A 23,824-nucleotide genomic window follows, 5' to 3' on the forward strand; every position below is an offset into this window, starting at 1 on the left:
ACACTTACCCGTGGCTGAAAAATAACAATAATACAAGTTTAATATCTGGAAAAATATGTTAAGCTACTCCCGATACAAAACATCATAATCCCAAAATTCAATGCATACAATTTATAACATATAGTAAACATATTGTTGTAAAAGAAGTGCAGATGTCTGTCCATTTAAATTAATCATATCAACACAGACCTCGGAAAGGATAGTATGTGTAAAGGAACACCACAAGGTATGCTCGATTATTATAGTTGTAAACTGATTTTAGAGAAATTAAGCCATTTAAAGTCGTCATTACATTTGATTGTATATGCTTGTTGGAGCTTACATAATTTAGTACTTTAATAACTAAATAATTACATTTGTATAATAGTTGTTAGCAAGTTGTAAGCTTGATACTTAGATATACCAAATTGAATAATGATAAAACAGAGTAAATTTCTTTTTAGTAATTTCCTCTTTTAAAATCACTCAGTGCGAATAATATCTAGATTGAAACATATTTAACTGATGCTCAAATGTCACTTATTCATCAAGGAGAGACAAATCAAGCAAAAAACAAAACTCTGGGATTTGCATGATCTCCAACAGGAGCTAGTCGGCGTGCGTCAATGGGACAAATGATACCTGATATGCATGTATCACTCGCAATGCCAGTCCATACTTAGTCAAAACATCACTATCGGGAATACGACACAATCGGTAAATGTATAGATCAGACGACTGTTCTTTGATACAAAACTCTAAGACAACCACAATATGTCGTTAGTTAGTTGATAACCATCGAACAGATCAACCAATCCGTGATAGTAACTGTGAACTTCTGTAATGTCGAATCAGTATGTTAGTGCTGAGCAATTGAAAGTTGAAATCGTTTGTCATAAATTCTCGATTATGTCAATTTTAAAGAAAAAAATCAATATATTAACATGATAAAGCAGATCTGCTTCTTTTGGTATATGAGGTGTAAGCACACGCGGGTTATTGAATTACAAAACATTGTTGATATTTCCGATTGTGGAATCAAAGATTTTTGCAAGGTGTTTTTTATCATTTTCTTTGAGATGATTTTGAAAATAAAGTTATGTCTAAGGTGCTTATAGTTGGATAAGACAAACAGCAGGAGGTGCAAATCCTGCGATGTTCTCCTGTTATATACAAAGACATGTGACATTTAAACAAACCATCGAAATGACAAATGTTTTGTGCTCGAGCACCCTTTGATATACAACTCAAAAGATGTAATATGATTGCCAATGAAAAAAAAACTATTCAAATGACGTGGATAAACATTACAGGTCGCTGTACGGCCTTTAACAATGAGAAAACGTATTCCCCATAGCCAGTTGTACAATGAATATTCAACTTGTAAAACCAGGTTTGTATGTGTGCAACATATCTCACGTTTTTTACTTTTTTCACGAACTTTATGATTGCTTTATTAGAGGTTTTTTTTTTTTTATTCATATAAAAAGCAAGGATTGTTTTGTTTTTGAATAATACCAGCCGAGAGATTAAAGACAAAAAGAAAGTTTAAACGCTGTTTGGCAATTAAATTGTTTGCAAACAAATGCTAAAAATATTTAGAAACAAAAGCAAACAACTTATCTTTGAATTCATGATCCATCCCGAATAAAATAATATAAAACAACGTTTCCTAGTTCATTTATATGATTTGTATGTTAACAGCAACTATATGCACATGATTCATTTGGTTTTTTTTTCACAGTTTGATTTAGAAGAATTATTTTATTTACAAGAAAAACCATCATTCATATTGTATGTTTAGAAATTTAACTGTGACGTCACTTTTTGTGGCGTTGATACATTCGTGTGACGTACAGTTCAGTATTCTATTGTGCTGTATTTGTGTTCTGTCGTAAATTAATTTTTAGAGTTCGTTGTTATTCTGGGGTTAAAATGTTGAAATGGACTATTATATTATTTATTTATGTATTTTTCTGTCCTGAATGTTCTTGCATTTATTTGTACTTTATTCCTGTCACGTAATGTTGTCATTTTAGATTGTTTAACATTGCTATATAAGCGGGAGGTTTGGCTAGCAATAAAACCAGTTCAACCCACCATTTTTTCTTAAAATGTCCTGTACCAAGTCAGAAATATGGCAATTGTTATCACATAGTCCGTTTTTATGTATGTTGACGTTTGTTTTTATAGCAGTTCAATGTTTCTGTTGTTCCGTTTTGTTTCCTCTTATAGTTGATGTGTTTCCCTCAGTTTTGGTTTGTGACCCGGATTGTTCCTTTTTTGTAGAATTCAAATATTGATACAGGTTAAGAGGAAACATTTGATATATATGTATGTATTATTGCAAATGTTAAGACGACACATCACAATTTTGAATATTGATAATGTTCCAAACAAGGCAACAATGTGTTTTGTTTAAAAATTCATATAAAGTTTTTCCTAATGTATTGCAGACAGGTTGAAGACATAATGAAAAACAACATCGGTCTGACAGGTAAATCGGAATACGTATAACATGCGGTTTATATCGATCTATTCAGATGGGATTCTAGTTTTCTTGTTCACTACCAGTATACTAGATGTCAATTCATAATTTTTTTAAAAGACATTTTAGACAAGATACAAGGGGGCACTGGAAAATCACTCAAAAACAAAAAACACCTTGTCAAAAAGATAAACGATAAAAGGACAAACAACAATAACAAAACTATACAAAAAAACCTAAGACCTATTCCGTCGTATTAGTCATGAAAATATCCATTGTAAGTCTTTTGTGGTAAAATAGGAAAGATTGTTGTTATGACAAGTGGAACATATCCATAGTTATATGGAATACAAATATTTCAAACATGTCAACCAAACTATGATCGCGTCCACAAAGCCATTTAAGGAATGCAACAATGATCGCGTCCGTAAAGCCATTTAACATGTTTAAGGAATGCCACTAACATTAGTATTTGGATTCAATGTCTTCTGTGTTATCAGTAACCCTCTATCATGAAAGTCATGATTTAGTTATTAAATGTCTGGTTTAAATAAGATAATAGAGGAAATGGAATCTAACAAAACCTAGTCAAACACCTCAACATTGAACTGAATGACCGGAGCACATAAACAAATCTGAATCATGATAATATATACCTTTATCATAAAGGTTGTGTATCAAAGATGTCTGTATTTAATGGTCATTGTTAAATAGTTTGCCTATAGTTACAAGGTGTTTATTATCCAAACGCGCCTAGTGTATCAATATATTTCAAAACCATGTCTGCAGTAAATAACTGTTTTGACTATTTGTCATTTACAATAAACGTAAATAATACTTACTAATCCAATCTCGTTTCCTTTCTGAAAGACGAAACAGATCAATGGTGTCAGTTTCACATGTATAAATGACAGATTCCCAAACAAATATAATGATAGATGTGTTGTCGTTTACTCAGATAGCATTTCCAAAGCAAAACAAATGGTTTGGAATAAAATGTGGTTGATTTACTTCATGTTACCACCTTTTGTTGAATTATATTGTTAGTTAACCATTCAAAATCGTTATGGACAAAGATATCATTATTATGATAACATTAACGGCATTACATTTTCTGCATCAGACGTGTATTACGACAATTAATGTCTCTTAGGTGATGATTGACTCAGCAAATATGAGTATCTAAAATTTAGTACAAACGTAAAATATCTAAATTGATAAGTATTCGCTGCAGTGAGAGCTATGCATTATGCTTCCATTGAATATTTTTTTATCAATTATGAGGCTGTATAGTGTTCTACATATCTGAAACATAACCGTCGAAAGGGCAAATGTATCGTAGAACATACAGTTCATTGTTAGAATATGATTAATATATGTACGATTTGCGGTTCATTATTGAGGAAGTTGTTCAATGTGGTTGTGGAATTATCAAAATAACAAAAATGCAATGTTTTACCAAGATATGAGTATATTATTTTTATGACCTTAGTTATTTTGGAAAGTTTGGTATCAAAGTAACTAATATTCGTCCATTCATATCACTGATGGCACACGCGAATATTGGGATATATATATAAAATGATTAAAATTGTTCTTCTGATAAGGGATACACTGTAAAGTAATACCTCCTGCTTGGTGCACACTCATTAAAAAGATCACACTTTGTCAGAGAGTAATACATTTTAAATAACATCCATTGAAAATTAAAAAACATCCTGTAAAACTTAAATCACAAGACCTTTTGAATTCACTAGATAATAATACACGAATTTAAGAAAATAGGGTTTTCTTTTTACCTGTAAAATACACATGTACTGAGGTAATTTAACCTTATTAAAGTTCTTCTTTTATGCCATGTCTTTAATTTTGACAAAACTAAATTAATCAACCTAAATTGTAACTGCAACTTTGGAACACAATTCCTTTTTTAAAAGACTATCAGGGATTGCTATGGAACTTCTACAATATTAAATTCTTCATTTTACAAAACATAGGTGCCATTTTTTAAATTTATTAAGTTACGTTATTTACAATAAAAAAAAGTCCATTGCGTTATTAACTAAACTCGACTGACCACATAAATTTATACCAGGCTTAATTAGTGTTGAAAAGCTTTCAGTAATCACAAAATATATCTGAAACATTCAAAACATTTTGAATACCATTTAAGATATGTATTTGAATAATGGTTGAAAGTTCTAGTATTTTTTATGTACATTGTGCAATGTGAACATGACATTATGTATATACAAATTTATTTAACCGAAAACTTAATTTATTACATTATAGTTTTGTAATCCTACCAGAAATAATTTTCTTTGGTCATCTTGTTTTATTTATATTTCAAAGGTTATATTCATTGTATATATATATATATATATATATATATATATATATATATACATAATTACTCTAAATACCAGCACAATAATGTTCAATCTGCAAATTTACGGAAGCCAATTTTTGTTCTTCCATCACCGGGATTCGAACTCATGATATTGGGATATCGTGACAACACCACCTGCACTGTTTCCAGCGCTCAAGACCACACGGCCACCTAGACTGAACTAAACATTCAGCTTTCGGTGGCCTAGTGTTACCTTTCCTCATCAGTAGAATCTAGAGTTGTAACACAGTACATGCTATATTAGGCATGAAGATGGAATTGATGGCAGATTAGCTAAATTATCTGTCGTAAAGGATCGTAAGATGTAGTCACAGAAATAATTATTTGATAAGTACGTCTAAACAAGTGACAACTCTACGATAGATCGATATATAAGATCACCAGTGAAGGTGAAGTACGGTTGAAAAACCATATTATATTCATAATTACTCTAAATATCAGCACAACAATGTTAAATCTGCAAATTTGCCAAAGCAAATTTTTGTTCTTCCCTCGCCGGGATTCGAACTCATCCTATTGGGATATCGTGACGACACCGCCAGTGCTGTGTCCAGCGCTCTAGACCACAAATATATATATGTATAAGTGTTGATGAATATGGTGTTGATGATTATATTATGTTTATTGTGAAATTTTAGTTTCAATGCTATGTAAAATACATTTTGGATTTCAAATTGTTGTTCAAATTTCTAGCCACGGGGAATAGCTGTTGTTAAAAAAGTTCCTAAATTGATGAAATACAATAGATAGATACAGAAATAGGTTGGTTAAAACTTGGTAGAGTATGGTTCAGACTAGGTCGAGTATGGTTCAGACTAGGTCGAGCATGGTTCAGACTTGATCGAGAATAGTTCAGACACATATAAAATGGTTCAGTACTGGTAGAGTATAAGTTTAGACTGTTAAGTATGGTTCAGACTACGCTCGAGTAATATCAAGTAAATTTCACACCAAGGCAGACTGGTCGAGTAAAAATCAGTACAGTCGAATAAAGATATTAGGCCATTTCAGATTTTTTTCTGGTTTGTAGTGTATGTTGCTAATATAAAATAAATATACATATTTACGTCATGTCCTTAAAACAATATTAAGGAGCTTACCCACACTCGTCACATCTGTACAGGTATTTTCCTTCCTTTCTTGGTTTCGTGTCCAGTTCGTAATCACTGTAATGAACAACACAATTGATTAAAAAAAAAATTAAACTCTTTTTAAGTTGACGATGTAAACACAAGGTAGCAATGAATTAATGACATTCTTATCTTTATCCAAAATCCTTATAGAACTATTTCTGCGTTGCATATACTTTTCGCTCCTTTTCCCCGTCTTTCTTACAGCAAAAAGCCGCATGAACTGATGAAGTCTTTAGATTTAACAATATGCAGAACAGTTTAATTGAAGAAGCTTTATAAAAAGGCAATAGTAGTATACCGCTGTTCAATAGTCATAAATCGATTTAACTGAAACAAGCCCGTGTCACAAACCAAAACTGAGGGAAACACATCAACCATAAGAGGAAACAAAACGGAACAACAGAAACCCTGAACTGTTACAAAAACAAACGCCAACATACATGAAAACGGACCATGTGATAACAATTGCCATATTCCTGACTTGGTACAGGACATTTTAAGAAAAAATGGTAAGTTGAACCTGGTTTTATGGCTAGCCAAACCTCCCGCTTATATAGCAATGTTAAAAATTCCGCTAAAATGACAACATTACGTGACAGGAATAAAGTACAAATAAATGCAAGAACATTCAGGGCAGAGAAATACATAAACAAACAATACAATAGCCCATCCAAACATGTAAACAACAGAATAACAACGAACAACTAAAATTAATTTACGACAGAACACAAATACAGCACAATAGAATAAGGAACTGTGCGTCACACGAATGTATCAACGCAACAAAAAGTGATGTCACAGGTAAATTTCTCAAATACAATATGAAATTGAGATTAAGTTAGTAATGGTGTTATCTGATGTATTTTCTAACCATTACAACAATATTAATATAGAATTGTGTTATATACGATTATTACAAACATTATAAAAATAACTGGTAGTGTTCTGTTAAGTTCATTCAATGATAATATACAAACGAAACAATTTTACTAACTTCCTTCGCTATTCGTGAATGTTACTGCTAAAGTCGTTGACCCCATTATCAACAGTCGATTGTGAATGTGACTGCTAAAGTTGTTGACCACTTCATCAACAGTCGATTGTGAATGTGACTGCTGGATTCGTTGACCCCTTTATCAACAGTCGATTGTAAATGTGACTACTGACGTCGTTGAACCTTTTATCAACAGTCGATTGTGAATGTGAATGCTAAAGTCGTTGAACCCTTTATAAAAACATAAATACTTTTGATTTTTCTACGCTTTACACTTCTATTCCCAATGCTCATTTGAAAGATCGACTTCACCATCTCATTAAACAGAGCTTTTTCTACAAAAATTGGAATCGTAGATACAAATGTTTTGTTTTGGGGTACAATAATTCATATTATGTGAAAAACCACACTGAATCTACCAGAAAATATACTGAAGATGATATTATCAAAATGCCGGACTTTTTGATCTACAATATATTTGTTGAGTTTGGAGGATTTATATTTCAACAGACAGTCGGTATTCCAATGGGAACTAATTGTGCACCCCTACTGGCCGATTTGTTTTTGTACTCGTATGAAGCAGAATTCATTCAGAACCTTCTAAAAGACAAAAAGAAAAAGCACCTTGCGAAATTCTTTAATTTTATTTTCCGATATATTGATGATGTTCTATCATTGAATAACCCATATTTCAGCCAATACTTACATCTCATATATCCCAGTGAACTTGAAATTAAGGATACTACTGATACTAGAAGGACTGCTTCATACCTTGATCTTTTCCTCAATATTGACACAGATGGACGACTTCACACGAAAATCTATGATAAACGGGACGATTTCAACTTCCCAATTATCAATTTCCCATTTCTCAGCAGTAACATACCCTCTGCCCCTTCGTATGGTGTTTACATATCTCAATTGATACGTTATTCTCGTGCTTGTTCACACTATACAGACTTCATATACAGGAGTGTGCTCCTTACGCAGAAACTGCTCCAACAAAGTTATGAGGAGGACAGATTAAAAATGACACTCCGTAAATTTTACGGACACCATCACCAATTGGTTGATCCATACGATGTGTCTTTGTCAAAACTAACTAAGGACATTTTTACCACGTGTTAGATTGTGGTTTGTCATTACGTCGTCTGATCTTTTAATTACCGAACGTGACTTATTCCCGATTGTGACTGCTTTGCTGAGTGTGAAACCGCATTGCTATAAGGCGTGTCACGGTACCTTTCTATCCCAAATTCATGTATTTAATTTTGATGTTATATTTGTTGTTCTCGTCGTATTTTGTCAAATGTCTTAACGTTTTTTCTGTTATATTCGTGTGTTATGGTATAGAGAATTAATCACCCCCTTCATTTATTAGATTTTAGTTTGGTTCAACGAAATTTATACGATATATTTGGTTTACAGTTTGATTCAGAAAAAAACATTGACATAGCTAGATAATACAATTAATTATCTAATTGCTACCACAATTTTATTAATAAGTATTGGAATTTTCATTGTTATTAATAAATGTAATGGCAGTGTTACAAATCTAAGCTTGAATCAATCCTAATCCTATTTCATTTTTGGGAAATATTTTTACAAATTCATATGTGACGTCACTTTGTGTGTTTTTTTAGAATTTAAAATGTGACGTCACTTTGTGCGTTGAGGCTTTAACTAGCTCGGCAGTGTATTTTTATATGTTGGATTAAGTTGTTTATGTAATGTATCCGTTTTTATTCTGTAGTTAGTCCCCACTTTGGTTTTATCATGTATATCTATTATATAGTCATTTTATAAAATTTACTGCTTGCAAAGTTATAAATTATTCTAAATAATAAGGATGTTCTTGTCCCAGGCAGAAAATCCTGTCCGTGTTAGGCGCAACTTTTTTGAGGTTTTGGTCCTCGGTGCTCTTTAGCTTTGTACTTGTTTTGGCTTTCAAACTTTTTTTATCTGAGCGTCACTGGTTGGTCTTGTGTAGACGAGACGCACGTCTGGCGTATTGAATTTTAAGCCTACTACCTTCTGCTAGCTATTATTCGTGTGTTTCTTTGTCCTATATGTTCTCCCATTTATTTGTATTGTGGTCTTGTCATGTGATGTTGTCGTTTTGGTGTTGTGTTTTACGTTGCCATAAAAGCGGGAGGTTTGGCATGCCATAAAACCAGGTTCAACACACCATTTATTTCTTAAAATGTCCTGTACCAAGTCAGGAAAATGGCCATTGTTATATTATAATTCGTTTCTGTGTGTGTTACATCTTAATGTTGTGTGTTTGTTGTGTCGTTGTTCTCCTCTTATATTTGATGCGTTTCCCTCAGTTTTAGTTTGTAACCCGGATTTGTTTTTATCTCTATCGATTTATGAGTTTCGAACAGCGGTATACTACTGTTACCTTTATTTATCAACAGTCGATTGTTAATGTGACTACTGAAGCCGTTGACCCCTTTATTAACAGTCGATTGTGAATGTGAATGTTAAAGTCGTTGAACCCTTTTCAACAGTCGATTGTGAATGTGACTGCTAACGTCATTCACCCCTTCATCAACAGTCGATTTTGAATGCGGCTGCTGAAGTCGTTGATCGCTTTATCAACAGTCGATTGTGAATGTGACTGTTGAAGTCTTACCCCTTTTTTAACAGTCGATTGTGAATGTTACTGCTGAAGTCGTTGAATCCTTCAGCAAACAGTCGATTTTAAATAATCTTGTGAATCGAGGATATTTTAAAAAGAGGTGGAAAATATCAAAGAGGACATTCAAACTCATACGTCGAAGACATATGGGAAACACTATGGCAAATAATGAACATTGACGAAAGGAAAAACAACAGTTAACATAAAACTACATATACACAATTAAAAGAAGCTGCGCAACATGACTTGAAAATGTCGTTTGAAAACAGTATGGTGTCCTTAGCTTATACTATGCACAATTTGCCTTACTAGTGCGGATAATTATGATGAATGCCTTTTACATTCAATATCATGGTTAAATCGTATATTTAAAGTATCAATAGGTTCTAAATCTTTAACTAGACAAGCAGAAATAGTTAACGAGCAGTATATTTACGAAAATTAAATACAACCTAATTTTAACGCTATGGAAAATAAATTACGCTATACGTTTGCACATCATTATCAGTATTAATCACTTAAACGCAATCCTACTCGAGTAAGTGCTTGCTAACGTATGCAACGAATTACAAATGACTTTGTAGAAGATGTAAATCAAAGCAAAACAAAATATTTAAAATAAAAATGTGAGTTGGTGAAACATGTATCTAGAAAATTAAGCAAATACGGCTTTAAAAAACTGCTACTTAGGAACAATGTAATGAAGATAAGTACATACATGTTACTAGTAAATATGTCAACAGTTAAACGGTGCACTGGTTTACACAATATAAGAAACAAATTTATCCAGAACCATGGAGAGAGGAGCTTCATTTCCTTAAAAAAAAATTAAGATATACACGAAGATAATGTGTGATTCACTTAAACATTTGACGAAAAGTTTACTTTGTTTTAAGCGTAAAATTAACACTGTAAAATATACAAACATATTGTCCTACCTCTGTGGTTTAGGTAATTCTTTCTCTCTGTTTCCGGTATGTTGTGTACGTACTCCACTGTCAAAATAAAAATGAAGTGTTTACATATGATTCCTTAAATGCATAATATCAAAACAAAACAATTTAAAAATGAGGAAAACAGATATTCTGTGCCAGTTTGAAAACAAGTATTCCTGAATAACTTCATTAGTTTACGTAGTGTCAAGTGCATTGTGAATTCAATTTAAAATGTACATTGTCAAAGACCACATGTATATTTACTAGAGTCCATTGGTATTCAGTTATAAACAATACATTGTTAATGACCACATCTTTTTATTGAATGAATTGTCTCCTCTGCTTATGTCATGAGATTCAATTCAGAAATACATTGATATTTAAAAACAGAAGTTTGATTATGCAAAAATACGTTTCACTTTCAAATAATATAGTTACATTAAAGCATGTATTACGACTGCAAAATGCAGTCTACAAAAAAATTGCAGTGGCTTTACCTTATTTTGAAGATGCCAAACAATTGTTTGATGTCGTTATATGTTACAGGCTTAGCAGTATACTGTATGTTCGGAAATTCGGGTATAGACTCTATCGTCAGCTTTGCAATGTCATCTGTAAGCTTCTGTAACGACTGTAACAATTTTCCATCATTTTGTGTCCTGTCGAGTTCATATATCTTCTTGTCTAAGTTACTTCCCGACTTCAAATCCATTTTCCTATCTGCTATGATCTTTGTTAATTTGTCCGTTTCCGTCTTGGATTGGTCCTTGACCGATGCAATCATCTTTGCGATACATTTATCAACCATAGCCTTTATCCTCGTACCTTCTTCTGTAATAGCTTTGACTACTACTTCCGCCTTCACATCAAATGCCTTTAGAACTTCTTCCATCTTTTTCATGTTTTGGGTTGTCTTGTGAACCTTTCTTTGGAGGTCTTTTTTATTCTTCTCCTTCAGCTGTGATATGCTGTCTATTAACTTAGAAAAGGCATGCCCTGTGTGACTATCAGTTACACAACTACTGCACACTGCTACATTACATGTATTACACACAAAACTGAAGTCTTCATTGTGTTCCTTACATTTCGATTTACCTTCCGGGATAACGTCTGATGAAGACTGAAATTGGTGATTTTTTGATAGTTTCTGTCTGATATGAAAGGTTTTACAATTTTCACAAAAATATTGCTCACATTCTAAGCAGTATTGGGATCCTGGAGCACTAACACAAATCTCACATGTTTTCGAGGCTGCCTGTGCCATTTCGTCAATTATCTTCGACAATGTATAATACACAGGTAAGGAAAATAGCCAAATGATAAGAGTGTTTTACATTTAAATCAATAACGGTTATATGTGTTTGTCGTGTATTTAAAGGTAGAACTGTGAAACATAAAACTTAAGTTATAATTTTAATATATTATGAATATTTTACATATAAGACAAAGTTTTATTGACTACTGTATTATTGGCCAGTATAAGGTTTTATTGATGATGTTAGATATTGACCTGAATTTTTTTGACTTATTAATCATAATTTAGATCAACAAAATAAGTAAAATATCATCCTAATAATAACTGGTGTATGCATATATAGACATATTACACTGGGGGAAACTGAAAATTGTAAGTAAGATGTGTACGATATCCGGAAAAAAATTTAGTACATACACAGAATTTACATAGTGTAAGTTTTCTTTTAAACGCAAGTCCTGGTGTTTGGATTTTTATGTGTTTATCTCTAATAAACGTATAGATTAAAATTAAGCTGCTCAACAGTCTTATTTAATAGTATCTACTCAAAATATGACCTAATGGTTATCGATTTGCAGTTGTTATTACTTTGATATTAGCCGTTACTGATTATAAAAACAAGAGATACGTCTACATGATACCTATGAGGGTCACACACATTTCTGAAAAACAAAAAAAAGCATAGCAATTCTTTGTAACCAATTCGAAATATCCAAATACATACGTTGATGAAGGTAAATTGTCATTGAACATTGAAACATAATATGAAATCGATTGTATATCTATATACGTCTATACGTAAATATATACCATGATTCCCATTGGCGAATAGTTAAATATATGAAATGAATTAATCGGTTACTTTGATTTTTTACGAGGGTTAGCAGATCTGGCTTCACACATAGCACCTTCGAATCCAATGCTTTAAAAATAAGGAGAATTATAATCACTTATCATTAGTTCAATAAACAATGCCAACAACATGAAAAATGAAAACGTCGAAAAAACAAACATCACTAACAACACATTATATAGAACACTTAAGGTTTAGCAACACGAACCGAACGAGAAACCCGAGGTTAAACATCATTATCTGAATTGCGTGTTGAAGTAATTTTCTTATAGAAGAAGTTGTAAAGAAGGCATTATTCTAATACTAAATGTAGACTCATGATATTGATATTTAGTTTTAAAGAGAAGAAGGAAACTAATTATCATTCTAACGGTTGCTGTATAGTTCAACAGTTGGGATATCTATTTAGATATTTTATTTAGAAATATCACAAGCCTACCAACACTTTGGATGTAAACTCGAATTCCGCTACGGTAAGGCGAGTCCGACTGCTGTCTTAATTGACTAGATTCCGTCTGGATGCTGCGGCTTCCCCATTCATGGTATAGCAACGAGTGATATGTTGGCGTTAAGCAAAAACAATATCACAAATAATAAGCAGTTGGACCAGCAGTACTGTAATACATTGTGTACTGATTTCGTTTGTAGAGACATACGGCTCATCTCAATTGTTTAAACCAGGATACCTCTTTTCAAGTCTATAATTGTATATAAACGCAGAACAAATAAAAATCATGTTAGTCTGTGTACCTTCAAAAGTTCACAAATTGTATGTTTTAAAAGAACAAATAAAATTCTTTATGACTGTATATCTCCTTTCATGTCTCTAATTATATATATAAACAGACGAAATAAAAATTCTTTAAAGTCCCATTCATGCAAATGAAATTATATGATATCTGAAGATTTAAAATCAATTCAAGTGTGTTTTGTATTTCAAACACAAATTACTGGTTTAATTAGGTGAAACGTGTATTTAATATATGACCTTTACTGCATTTCATGTGTTAAATCATTCATCAAGGTTTTAAAGTACACTTATAAAATGTAACATTACACGCACATTATCAGGTAACATTTACAATAACCTGTAGAAATAACTCGTGATTTGTTTTTAAATGGCAAATTTGATTAAAAACCACAATAGATTAAACCAAAACGATTTAGAAAAACACAGTTCGACGTTAACAAGTTATAATCGGAAATATCTTGTATTCCCTTTCATAAGGGTATTTCTGGTTGGTGAATAAAACTATTTATAAACAAAACACATCGACTAAAGATATGAATTAAAAAAAGATCAACTAGTAATTTATGCTATAATAAAGACCACCAGGATATGTGCTGTACTAATGGCAAGTGTGACAGAAAAAATGTTCCGGGACATGAGGAATCAAATGTAGAAAATATTGTTAGTAAAATAATTTAAAAGTAGGAAAGAAAAAGAATCGGAAGTGCTTTTTAATAGCCTAGGTTTTCAAAAGTTGCATATCCCATTATGCAGTGGTAACAAATATATAGCAAATAACGATGAATACGGTTAAAAGGCATTCACCATAGGAAAGAGTGTCCGGTTCAGATTGTATTTCGTCGAATGAATCACTCCGATTTTCCCAGTGTAGTCCAAGTTTTGTTGAGTAAAATTACATGCAGCCGAATCGATTAATTTTTAATACGTAATTATATCATTTGTGACTGATATTTTAGTGAGTGCTGCTTTCTCATTTCCAAGTGGACTCAAGATAAAGAAAACGAAATGATCTGCTTTGTGTCTTGATTTTTAATTCGAGATTGACGCATATTAATTACTTTATGACAAACGTAATGATTTCAACTTTCTAGTTACAAACTTCCAATATATGAGCAGCAAATACCATCTACTCCAGCCCATGGTTTTCACGGATTTCAATTGATACGTTACGATCGTGTTTAATCATACTAATCTATACAGACTATATTGTACAAATTCTTTAATTATATAAATCACTTTTCAATTCTATACATAATTATACATAAAAACAGAAACAAAAATGTTGAAGCCCGTATATCTCCTTTCATTTCTATAATCTAACATATAAACCATTGTAAACGTAACAAATAAAAACTCGTTACGCCTGTATACCTCCTTTCAGTTCTATTATTGTATATATAAACAGAACAAAAACAAATTGTTTAAACGCAACGAATCCCATTCTTGCTTAATAAAATCATATGAAAAGCGTAGGTTTTAAAAATCAGTTCAAATGGATTTTATACTACTCTCACTTGTTATAACTTACTAGATGAATCATTATTTATTTGTGTGTGACTCTCAATGCATGTCATTTTGAAGTTGTAAATTGTAATACTGTAAAAATAAAATCTGGAGGAATTACATGGATTTCGTTTATTTATCAGCAATACTAGTCGAATTAATGAAACATAAACCAGATTGTTTGTTAAATCGTACATCAACATTAGCAAAAACAAAAACAAAAATAAAATAACAAAATTACCATACTCAATGATAAATTCAAAAAGGGGGACATCCATAAAAGCTGACAAAATCAATAGTGACAATTTCAGAACTTGTGAAATATATAGTTCAATTGTCCTTCGCCTGCCTCTCTTGAATTTCTGAACGGTGATGTAGAAAGTAAAATAACATAAATTCCGAACTCCGAGGAAAATTGAAATTGGAAAGTCCCTCATCAAATGGCAAAATCAAAAGCTCAAACACATCAAACGAATTGAAAACAACTGTCATATTCCTGACTTGGTATAGGCATTTCCTGTAGAACACTTTAAGGAAATTGTACTTCCGCATTCCATAATACATTTTTGAACGGTTATACAGAACACTGTTGGATATTTGTTCTTCCCCTGCTCCTAATAAATGTCTGAACGTTGAAATAGTACAATATTGGGAATTGTCCTTCCCTTACCCTTGATAAATTCCTGAACGGTGATAAAGCACACTTTTGAGAAATTGTTCATCCCCTACTCCTAATGATGTCTTAACAGTGATATAGCACACTATTGGGAAATTGTCCTTATTCTACATCTAATGAATGTCTGAACGGTGATATAGTACACTATTGTTAAATTGTTCTTTCCCTACCCCTAATGAATTCCTGAACGGTTATATTACACACTTTTGGGAATTTGTCCTTCCCCTACCCCTTATTAATTCCTGAACGTTAATATAGCACACTATTGGGATATTGTCCTTCCCCTACCTCTATTCGTTTCCTGAAAAATGATAAAGCACACTATTGGGTAATGATTCTTCCCCTACCCCTAATGAATTTCTGAACGTTGATATAGCACACTATCAGGATATTGTCCTTCCCCTATCCCTAATGAATTTCTGAACGTTAATATAGCACACTATTGGGATATTGTCCTTTCCCTACCTCTATTGGTTTCCTGAAAAGTGATAAAGCTCACTATTGGGTAATTATTCTTCCCCTACCCTGAATGAATTTCTGAACGTTGATATAGCACACTATTAGGATATTGTCCTTCCCCTATCCCTAATGAATTTCTGAACGGTGAAATAGCACACTGTTGGGATATTGTCCCTCCCCTACCCCTAATTAATTCCTGAACTGTGATATATACATTGTAACAGAATAGTGAAATTGTTCTTCTCCTACCCCTATTGCATTCCCGGACGGTGATATAGCACAATAGTGGTAAGTTTGACGTCCCTTATCCATCCCGAATGAATTTCTGAACGATGAAAAAGCACACTATTGGGAAATTGTCCTTCCCCTACCCCAAATAAATTCATGAACGGTGATATAGTACACTATTGGTCAATTGTCCTTCACCTACCCTTAATGAATTCCTGGACGTTGATATAGTACACTATTTGAACATTGTCTTTCCCTTACTCCTAATGAATTCCTGAACAGTGATTTAGCACACTATTGGGAAATTGTCTTTCACTACCCTATATTAATTTGTACACGGCGATATAGTACACTATTGGGAAATTGTCCTTCCTCTACCCTGAATGAATTCCAGAACGGTGATATAGTACCCCATTGAGAAATTGGCCTTCCCCTACCTTTCGTGGTTTTCTGAACGGTGATATAGTATACAATTCAAAGTAATTCTGCTTACTGGAATATAGTGCAAAAACGTAAATAACTAAGGATAGTGCAAGGGGATGTTTGAAATAATAATACAAGGCTTACATTGGTTTGCTAATTGTTTGATTGTCGATTTTCCCCAATTACACTTAGTAATAAATTGTTATTTAAACCAAAGTATAAGGTACTAGTAACTCAAGTACATTCTTAAAATGTTTAGAAGCAATTCCTTTACGACTAAGCCCAAAAACTAATAATGCTTTACAATACGATAAGGTCTACAGTAAGACTGATTTTAGGATTCCTAGAAATGAAAAACCAATTATAAGAATTGAATTTTAACATATTTATTGTAGTTTTGTAGCACACTTTTGTTATACAATTCGTGAATGTTGTTGACTGACTCAGACGTATATGTGACATTGGATTAAAAGTTCATTGGCTAGATAGTTCTACTAATGTATAACATAATTAACAATTATACACGCTGTTTATTCATCGTAAAAAGCTATTACTTAGTTTGGTTTTTTTTTTAATTATAAGTAACTTTTATTATTACACCAACCAAAATATAAAAATATTTAACCTTATTATTCTGATGTACTAGGGACGACAAAATCCATCAAATATAAACAAGGAAGCAGTGAATTTAAAGAAGCACATCCGAAATTCATAATTATATACACCCATTGTTCATTTTTTTATAAATTATTACCTGATGTAAGCAAATATAATTCCTGTGATGCAAAAAGTAAACAAAATATACTCAAAAACATTACTAGTAAACCGATTGCAATTTTTTTTTAACAATATAATAAGACTTATGCATATTTCAATATCAAAACAGCATGCAATTAAACAAGAAAACGTTTAGACTTTCAATTATTCCTTTTAATCAGGAAACATTTTTTTTAATTTTTTTTATTTTCTGTTTCTGGGAACATTTGCTACAGGTTGTGTCTGTGCTGTTATTTATACCATGTTTATGTTGCACGCACCTTTTTGCTACTGTGGTGTTATTTTATACCATGTTTATGCACCATATACCTGAAAATGGAGGAAATCAAATTAATGTTTTGATATGTTCATCCATTATCATTTGTCTTTCATCATATTTACGTAGACATTTGTGGTCACTACTACATGAATTTGAATGTAATTTGAGTATTTCGAAGCGTTTTGGAAGTTGAAACATAGTTTGTAAACGATGTGAACGCATGTTTAGATCTAAGGAAAGCAGTCTTGTGATTTTTAAAATCAATTACTATTTGTTTAGTTCTTAAATAACAAAAATATCAAGTATACTGATAGAGACCGTAATTTGCTTAAGGAGTGTTGTTTAGTTGTTTTTTTGTTTTGTTTTTTTTTTTTTGTTTTTTTTTTTTACTCATTGTTACGGACTGACGTTGTTCAATTTTGGAACATCAATTGTATCGAGAAAACTTTCGATGTGTTACTTCAGAGCGAACTTCATCTCCGCTATGGTATATAAGATCATTTGTGGCCAGGTTATATATTAACTTTATTTTAATTGATGGATTTCTGTAATAGTTCGTTCACAGAGAGACACATGCTGTGTTAGATAAGCATGTACTCCAAGAATTGGCACTTATAACTGATTTATTTCAGTGCCAACAATAACCTTAAACGTATATGGTCCATTATAAGAATCAACTTATATATGTGAGCTAAGTCATTCGTTATATCTTTAAAACGATACGTTCAAAAGACAATTCTACAGGAAAATGAGATTCTCTACAAGTTCTTGTCGTTCATTATTGGAATTAATTGAATGAAATCTTACAGTATACATATTTAATCAACATTTACTTGTTGAATTGAAAGCGGAAGTATCAAACAATTTGAAAGTACTTCTATATGCACTTATGAAATCCTGTGTTTATAGGTGATACACATATTTGTTTTACATTCTGTCATGTCGGGACCTTTGAAAGCTTACCATACAATTTTGGTTTTGCTCAGTGACGAATAACGTAAGGTGACATATGGTTACTAACATCTATGTCATTCACTCTCTGTTGTCTCATTGGCGATCATACACGTACCACATGTTCTTTCTTTCTTTATCTTTATTGGTTTTAATATTAATGTATGAAAGCGTATTTAACCCACCTTAAGTATTATTGTATAATTTTGTTCATGACATACAAAGTATTAACGCCGTATTTTGACCCATAATTGTTTACGTTTTACACATTGTGACTTGGATGGAGAGTTGTCTCATTGACACTCATACCACGTCTTATTTATAACGTAACAGTGTAATACGTTTTGAAAACAGTGTTCTAACATTATATCCTATTTTTATAGCAAGACAGCCATTTGTCATACATTTTCCTATTTTTATACCAAGACTGTCATGTGTCATACATTTTTAAAAACAACAATTGCTTCAAAGCTATCAATTATATTTTTCGGTTTGGCACACGACACTTACCGGCTGAAGTTAAATACAAAAACAACAAAAAATTAATAAAAAAAGATAATGACATGATACATATTTCAGTAAGGACAGACAATGTTTTATTACATTTTTTCATGTCAAATTCAAGAACTATGGTTTAAGACAGAAGCAAGTCATACCATTATTCTTAACGTTGAAAAAAAAATGGTCGTACATTATATGCTCCTCTATCCGTTAATGACAGGAACAATTTTCAAGATGCAAAGACTGTTAATTTAACCATTAAAACAATGTCAAAAATTTTCACATTTACGAGACACAGACAAAAAACATAAAATACCTAGTCGAGAGTAAAAGTATACAGGAACTCAGTTAAACAACAGATCATAATAATGCAGAGGTTTGTCACATCTTCAAGCCACACACACATACAGTATAAAAGGTCAATGTTCAGGAATTTAATAAAACGGAAATATGAAAAAAAAAAACACGCATATCATTGTAGACGATTGCTTGACCTAAGCGTTCGTGTTATCACCAGATATCATCAGAATCGAATCAGACAAAACAATAGTGTATGACACTTTTGAAAAAAAAGTTAAATCACAAAAATACTGAACTCCGAGGAAAATTCAAAACGGAAAGTCCCTAATCAAATGGCAAAATCAAAAGCACAGCACAGCAAACGACTAGAAAACAACTGTCATATTCCTGACTTGGTACAGGCATTTCCTTATGTAGAAAATGGTGGATTGAACCTGATTTTATAGTGCTAAAGAAGATTGTTAATTTTCATATAAACCTTGATTTACACGATAGTATGTCAATTGGGGATATTGTAATAAAAGAGGAATTCGGGTATAGAACCGAATACAAGATTGAAGATTGTTAGATTACGAAGGCAACTAGGAAAACAACAAATTCCAATGTCGAAGATTGTGAGATTATAGAATTTACTCTCTATTGTATAAGGACCACAGTATTTAGCCTGCAAAGGATGTCCAGTGACTGGCAAACGTACAAGTACCTTATCACTAGGCTCAAAACCTCTGTCCAAGGAACCTTTATCATACCATATTTTCATCTTATTCTGAACAGTTTTTTACGTTTTTCTGAGTAATTTGACAAGCAGTATACAATTTTTCTTTAAATCTAGATACATAGTCTAGAAGATTCAAGTCAGTGTGTTCAGTAAGCCATTTTTCCTTAAACAATTTTAAAGGGCCTCTTACAGTGTGACAAAACACCGACCCATAGGGACTAAAACCACGGGATTCTTGAACAGTCTCTCGGACCGCAAAAAGTAGAAAGTGAACACCATCATCCCAGTCTCTGTCAAATTGAAGACAACCAGTTGTAATCATGTTCTTATATGTTTGATAAAAACGTTCAAAGGCACATTGAGATTCTGGATGATAAACACTTGACCTAAAATGAGCAATTAGTAACTGGTAAACGACCTGTTGAAATAAACCCGACATGAAATTTGAACCCTGGTCGGACTATATAGACTTAAAAAGTCCTACTAACGTCAATAAATTAATAAGAGCTTTGACAATAGTTGGTATCATGATATTCCTTTACGGAATAGCCTCAAGAAAGCGAATGAATATACACATGATCGTCAATAAATACGCATTTCCAGTCTTGGTCCTTGGTAACACTGAAATCGGTTCTTCAAAGGCTGGAATTGGCAGAAGTGGTGCTGGTGGTATTTTCTGGTTAAGCTCGCCAACAACCTGGCATATATGGCATGATTTTCAGTATTGTGTGACATCATCCTTACGTCTGCGTCAGTAGAAATTCTGCAAGATCTTAAGGCAAGTCTTCCTTATACCTAAAAGCCAGCAAGGGGGTGTCATGGGCAAGACCAATAAGTTCTTTCCTATAAACGTTAGACACCACCACTTGGTAAACCACTCTCCATTCCTCTTCTGGGATAGCATCAGGGGCCTCTATTTTCTCATTAAAATGCCGTCTTGGTGGTAGAAGCATTCTGCCATTTTGTCTGCTTCCTTCTGTTGTTGAGCTGAGGAACCTTAGGGTCTTTATTCTATTCTTCCACAAATTTTCTTCTGTCTAATGAATGGCTGTTCACTTCTGGCCATGGTATAATTACATGTTTGTTAGTACTAGGTGGTCTTATCATGGCCTTTTTTGAGCCACAAAAACCGTCAATGTCAGCAAGGAAAGTGTCAGAAAGGTCCATATAATCATACCGGTCTTCTTGCAAATCCTCATTTTGTTGTTTTCTTGCCAGCGCCCTAGTAACAACACAAGCTGGATACAGTTCAGCATCATCTTCAGGTTACTTAACACCCAAAACCGGTTCACTGGTAACAATTGGTTAAGCAACCGCTAGTTCCTAGCTAGATCTTTCCTAGCAATAAGGGAGATTAGGACGAACACCCACAGGTTCAGTAATTAAATCTGACTTCAGATAAATACGATGGAAAGGGAACATTTATACAACCTAACTCCACACCCTGTAACAAAACGGAGGCACCAACAGAAGTCTCATCGAACAAAGGCAGCACACCTTCTAATAACAAAGTCTGAGAAGCCCCAGTGTCCCATAAAATCTGAATGGGCTGAGGAGAAGTTCAACAATAGAAACAAACCCATCAGACATAAAGGGTTTATAATCCTCTATGTATTCACAAAAACTGGACTTAAAAGCCTGACTCGCAGGACATTCCAACGTACAGGATACAAGGGGTGTCGTACAAGCACTGGATTTGGGTTTATTATCTCTTTCATTCTTCTTCTAGAGTCTAAAACAATCAGCCATCAGGTGACCATTTTTCTTACAATAAGCTCAAGTTAGTGACTTCTAAAAGTATAAAATTTTGGACTAGACATATTATTACTGGATTGACTCTTATTCTGTGCAACATTCTTATTATCAGTACGCTCAGTACTTTGATTTTTGTAATTTCCGCTCAAAGTTTTAATATTTTGACCTTCGAAACTTCTTGTATGTGAAAGGGTATAATTATCGGAAATAACAGCTGCATCTTGTAATGTCTCAACAGTTTTGTTATCTAAATGTGTTTTTAAGTCTAAATGAACACACTGCTTGAACTCTTATAATAACACCAATTATCTTATATTATCAAAATTGTTATCTATATGTTAGAGGTAAGCCATTTATCAAATAGATTTTTTTTCCCTAGCAAATTCAACATAGGTTTGTTAATCAAACTTTTTATAAGACCTAACTTTCTGTCTATATGCTTCTGGCACTAGCTTATTAGCTTTCAAAACCTCCTGTTTTACAGTGTCATAATCAGAACTTTGTTTCTGATGAAAGTACTGAGTAAATTTCAGCAGCCTTGCCCTCAAAAACATTTTGCAGCATTGTAGATAAAAAAGGCTTTGGCCATTTTAAATTTTGAGCAATTTTCTCAAACTGTTGAAAATATTTATAAACTGTTTTTTTTAACAAAATCATGGAACCAAACGTATATTTTTTGCTGCATCAAAATATTCTGATTTTGACTCTACATGAGTGTTGCTTTCTACTTTGACCATTTCGATCTTTATTTTATCCATCTCTAGCCTTTCCCTCATTTTAAGTTCTGCCTGTTTTGATTTAAACTCATCTTTTTCTTTTTCCAATTGTTTTATTTTACCTCATTTTCCATTTTTTTTTTCAATTGTTTTAATTCAAATTCATGTTCTCATGCAAGCTGTTTTAATTTGAAAGCATCAACATTTTCTACTTCAAGTTCAAGAGCCTCTTCATCTAAAATTTCTGCGTCAACTAATTTGTCTATTACCAATTTTTATTATACACAAGTTTACAAGAAATATCATACAAATTGAAATGTTAACTTAACTGTTAAATTATATGTTCGATCTTTTCTTTATTCGGAATTCTTCTCTTAACTGTACGGAATATGTCCATTCTAGTATGATGTAGTTAACGTAAAATAAAGTATCAATACAACAACTTCAGAGAACTTCTGTAAGTCCAAGTAAATTAATGTCTAAAAAAGTATAATTTCGGTATCTGTATATGTAGCTGTCACGGAAACTTCTAGAACACTATAGAATGGAAACTCCTAGAAAGCTGTAGAACGGAAACTCCTAGAATACAGTAGAATTTTAATTTACACATCGTATATAATGATCATTCCAGAATTATTATGTCAGTCAAATAGAAAGTTCTAATCATTCCATCAGTATCTATGATTGTTCCAATGATTTCTAAACTGCACAATTATAACATTATTTTGTAAACAACTATAAATATGATGTAAACATATTATACATATTATAAGGCCACACAAAACAAATTAGGCCAAGATAAATAAACATGATAATAACAATATCATAACAACATGTATACTGAAACATAACTAATCATTCCTTTCAATCAAGCCAAGTAAACTTTTACGAACATTTTCTTTGTACAATCAGAGTTGTAATATTTTGAACTATCGGCAAACAGAAAGTTTCCACAACTCAACATTATCAAGCCGAACACCAAATATAAAATAATTCCCTTTCAACAAAGCCGTAAAAACTTTGACGAAAGTTTTCTATCAAAGGCATGACGATGTGGGCGAAACAGGTAAAACACATTCTAGTCCAACCAGTTGCAAATTTATTTCATGATATCGA

The 23,824-nt window shown here is 32.5% G+C and overlaps 1 protein-coding gene across 1 annotated transcript in view; it reads right to left on the reverse strand.

Annotated features, from left to right (window-relative positions):
* LOC127731812 (probable E3 ubiquitin-protein ligase MID2) overlaps positions 1-11,887 on the reverse strand; it is a 227,352-nt gene extending 215,465 nt beyond the window's left edge. Inside the window, exons 1-2 of the mRNA XM_052240652.1 lie at positions 11,081-11,887; positions 10,587-10,643 (exon numbers count right to left, since the gene is read on the reverse strand). Of these exons, the coding sequence (XP_052096612.1) occupies positions 10,587-10,643; positions 11,081-11,847 (824 nt within the window). The 5' untranslated portion in view covers positions 11,848-11,887. The remainder of the gene's footprint in view (positions 1-10,586; positions 10,644-11,080) is intronic.
* Between the last annotated feature and the right edge of the window lie 11,937 nt (positions 11,888-23,824).

This window comes from Mytilus californianus, unplaced genomic scaffold (assembly GCF_021869535.1).
Source record: "Mytilus californianus isolate M0D057914Y unplaced genomic scaffold, xbMytCali1.0.p SCAF_20, whole genome shotgun sequence".
Classification (NCBI taxonomy): Eukaryota; Metazoa; Mollusca; class Bivalvia; order Mytilida; family Mytilidae; genus Mytilus; species Mytilus californianus.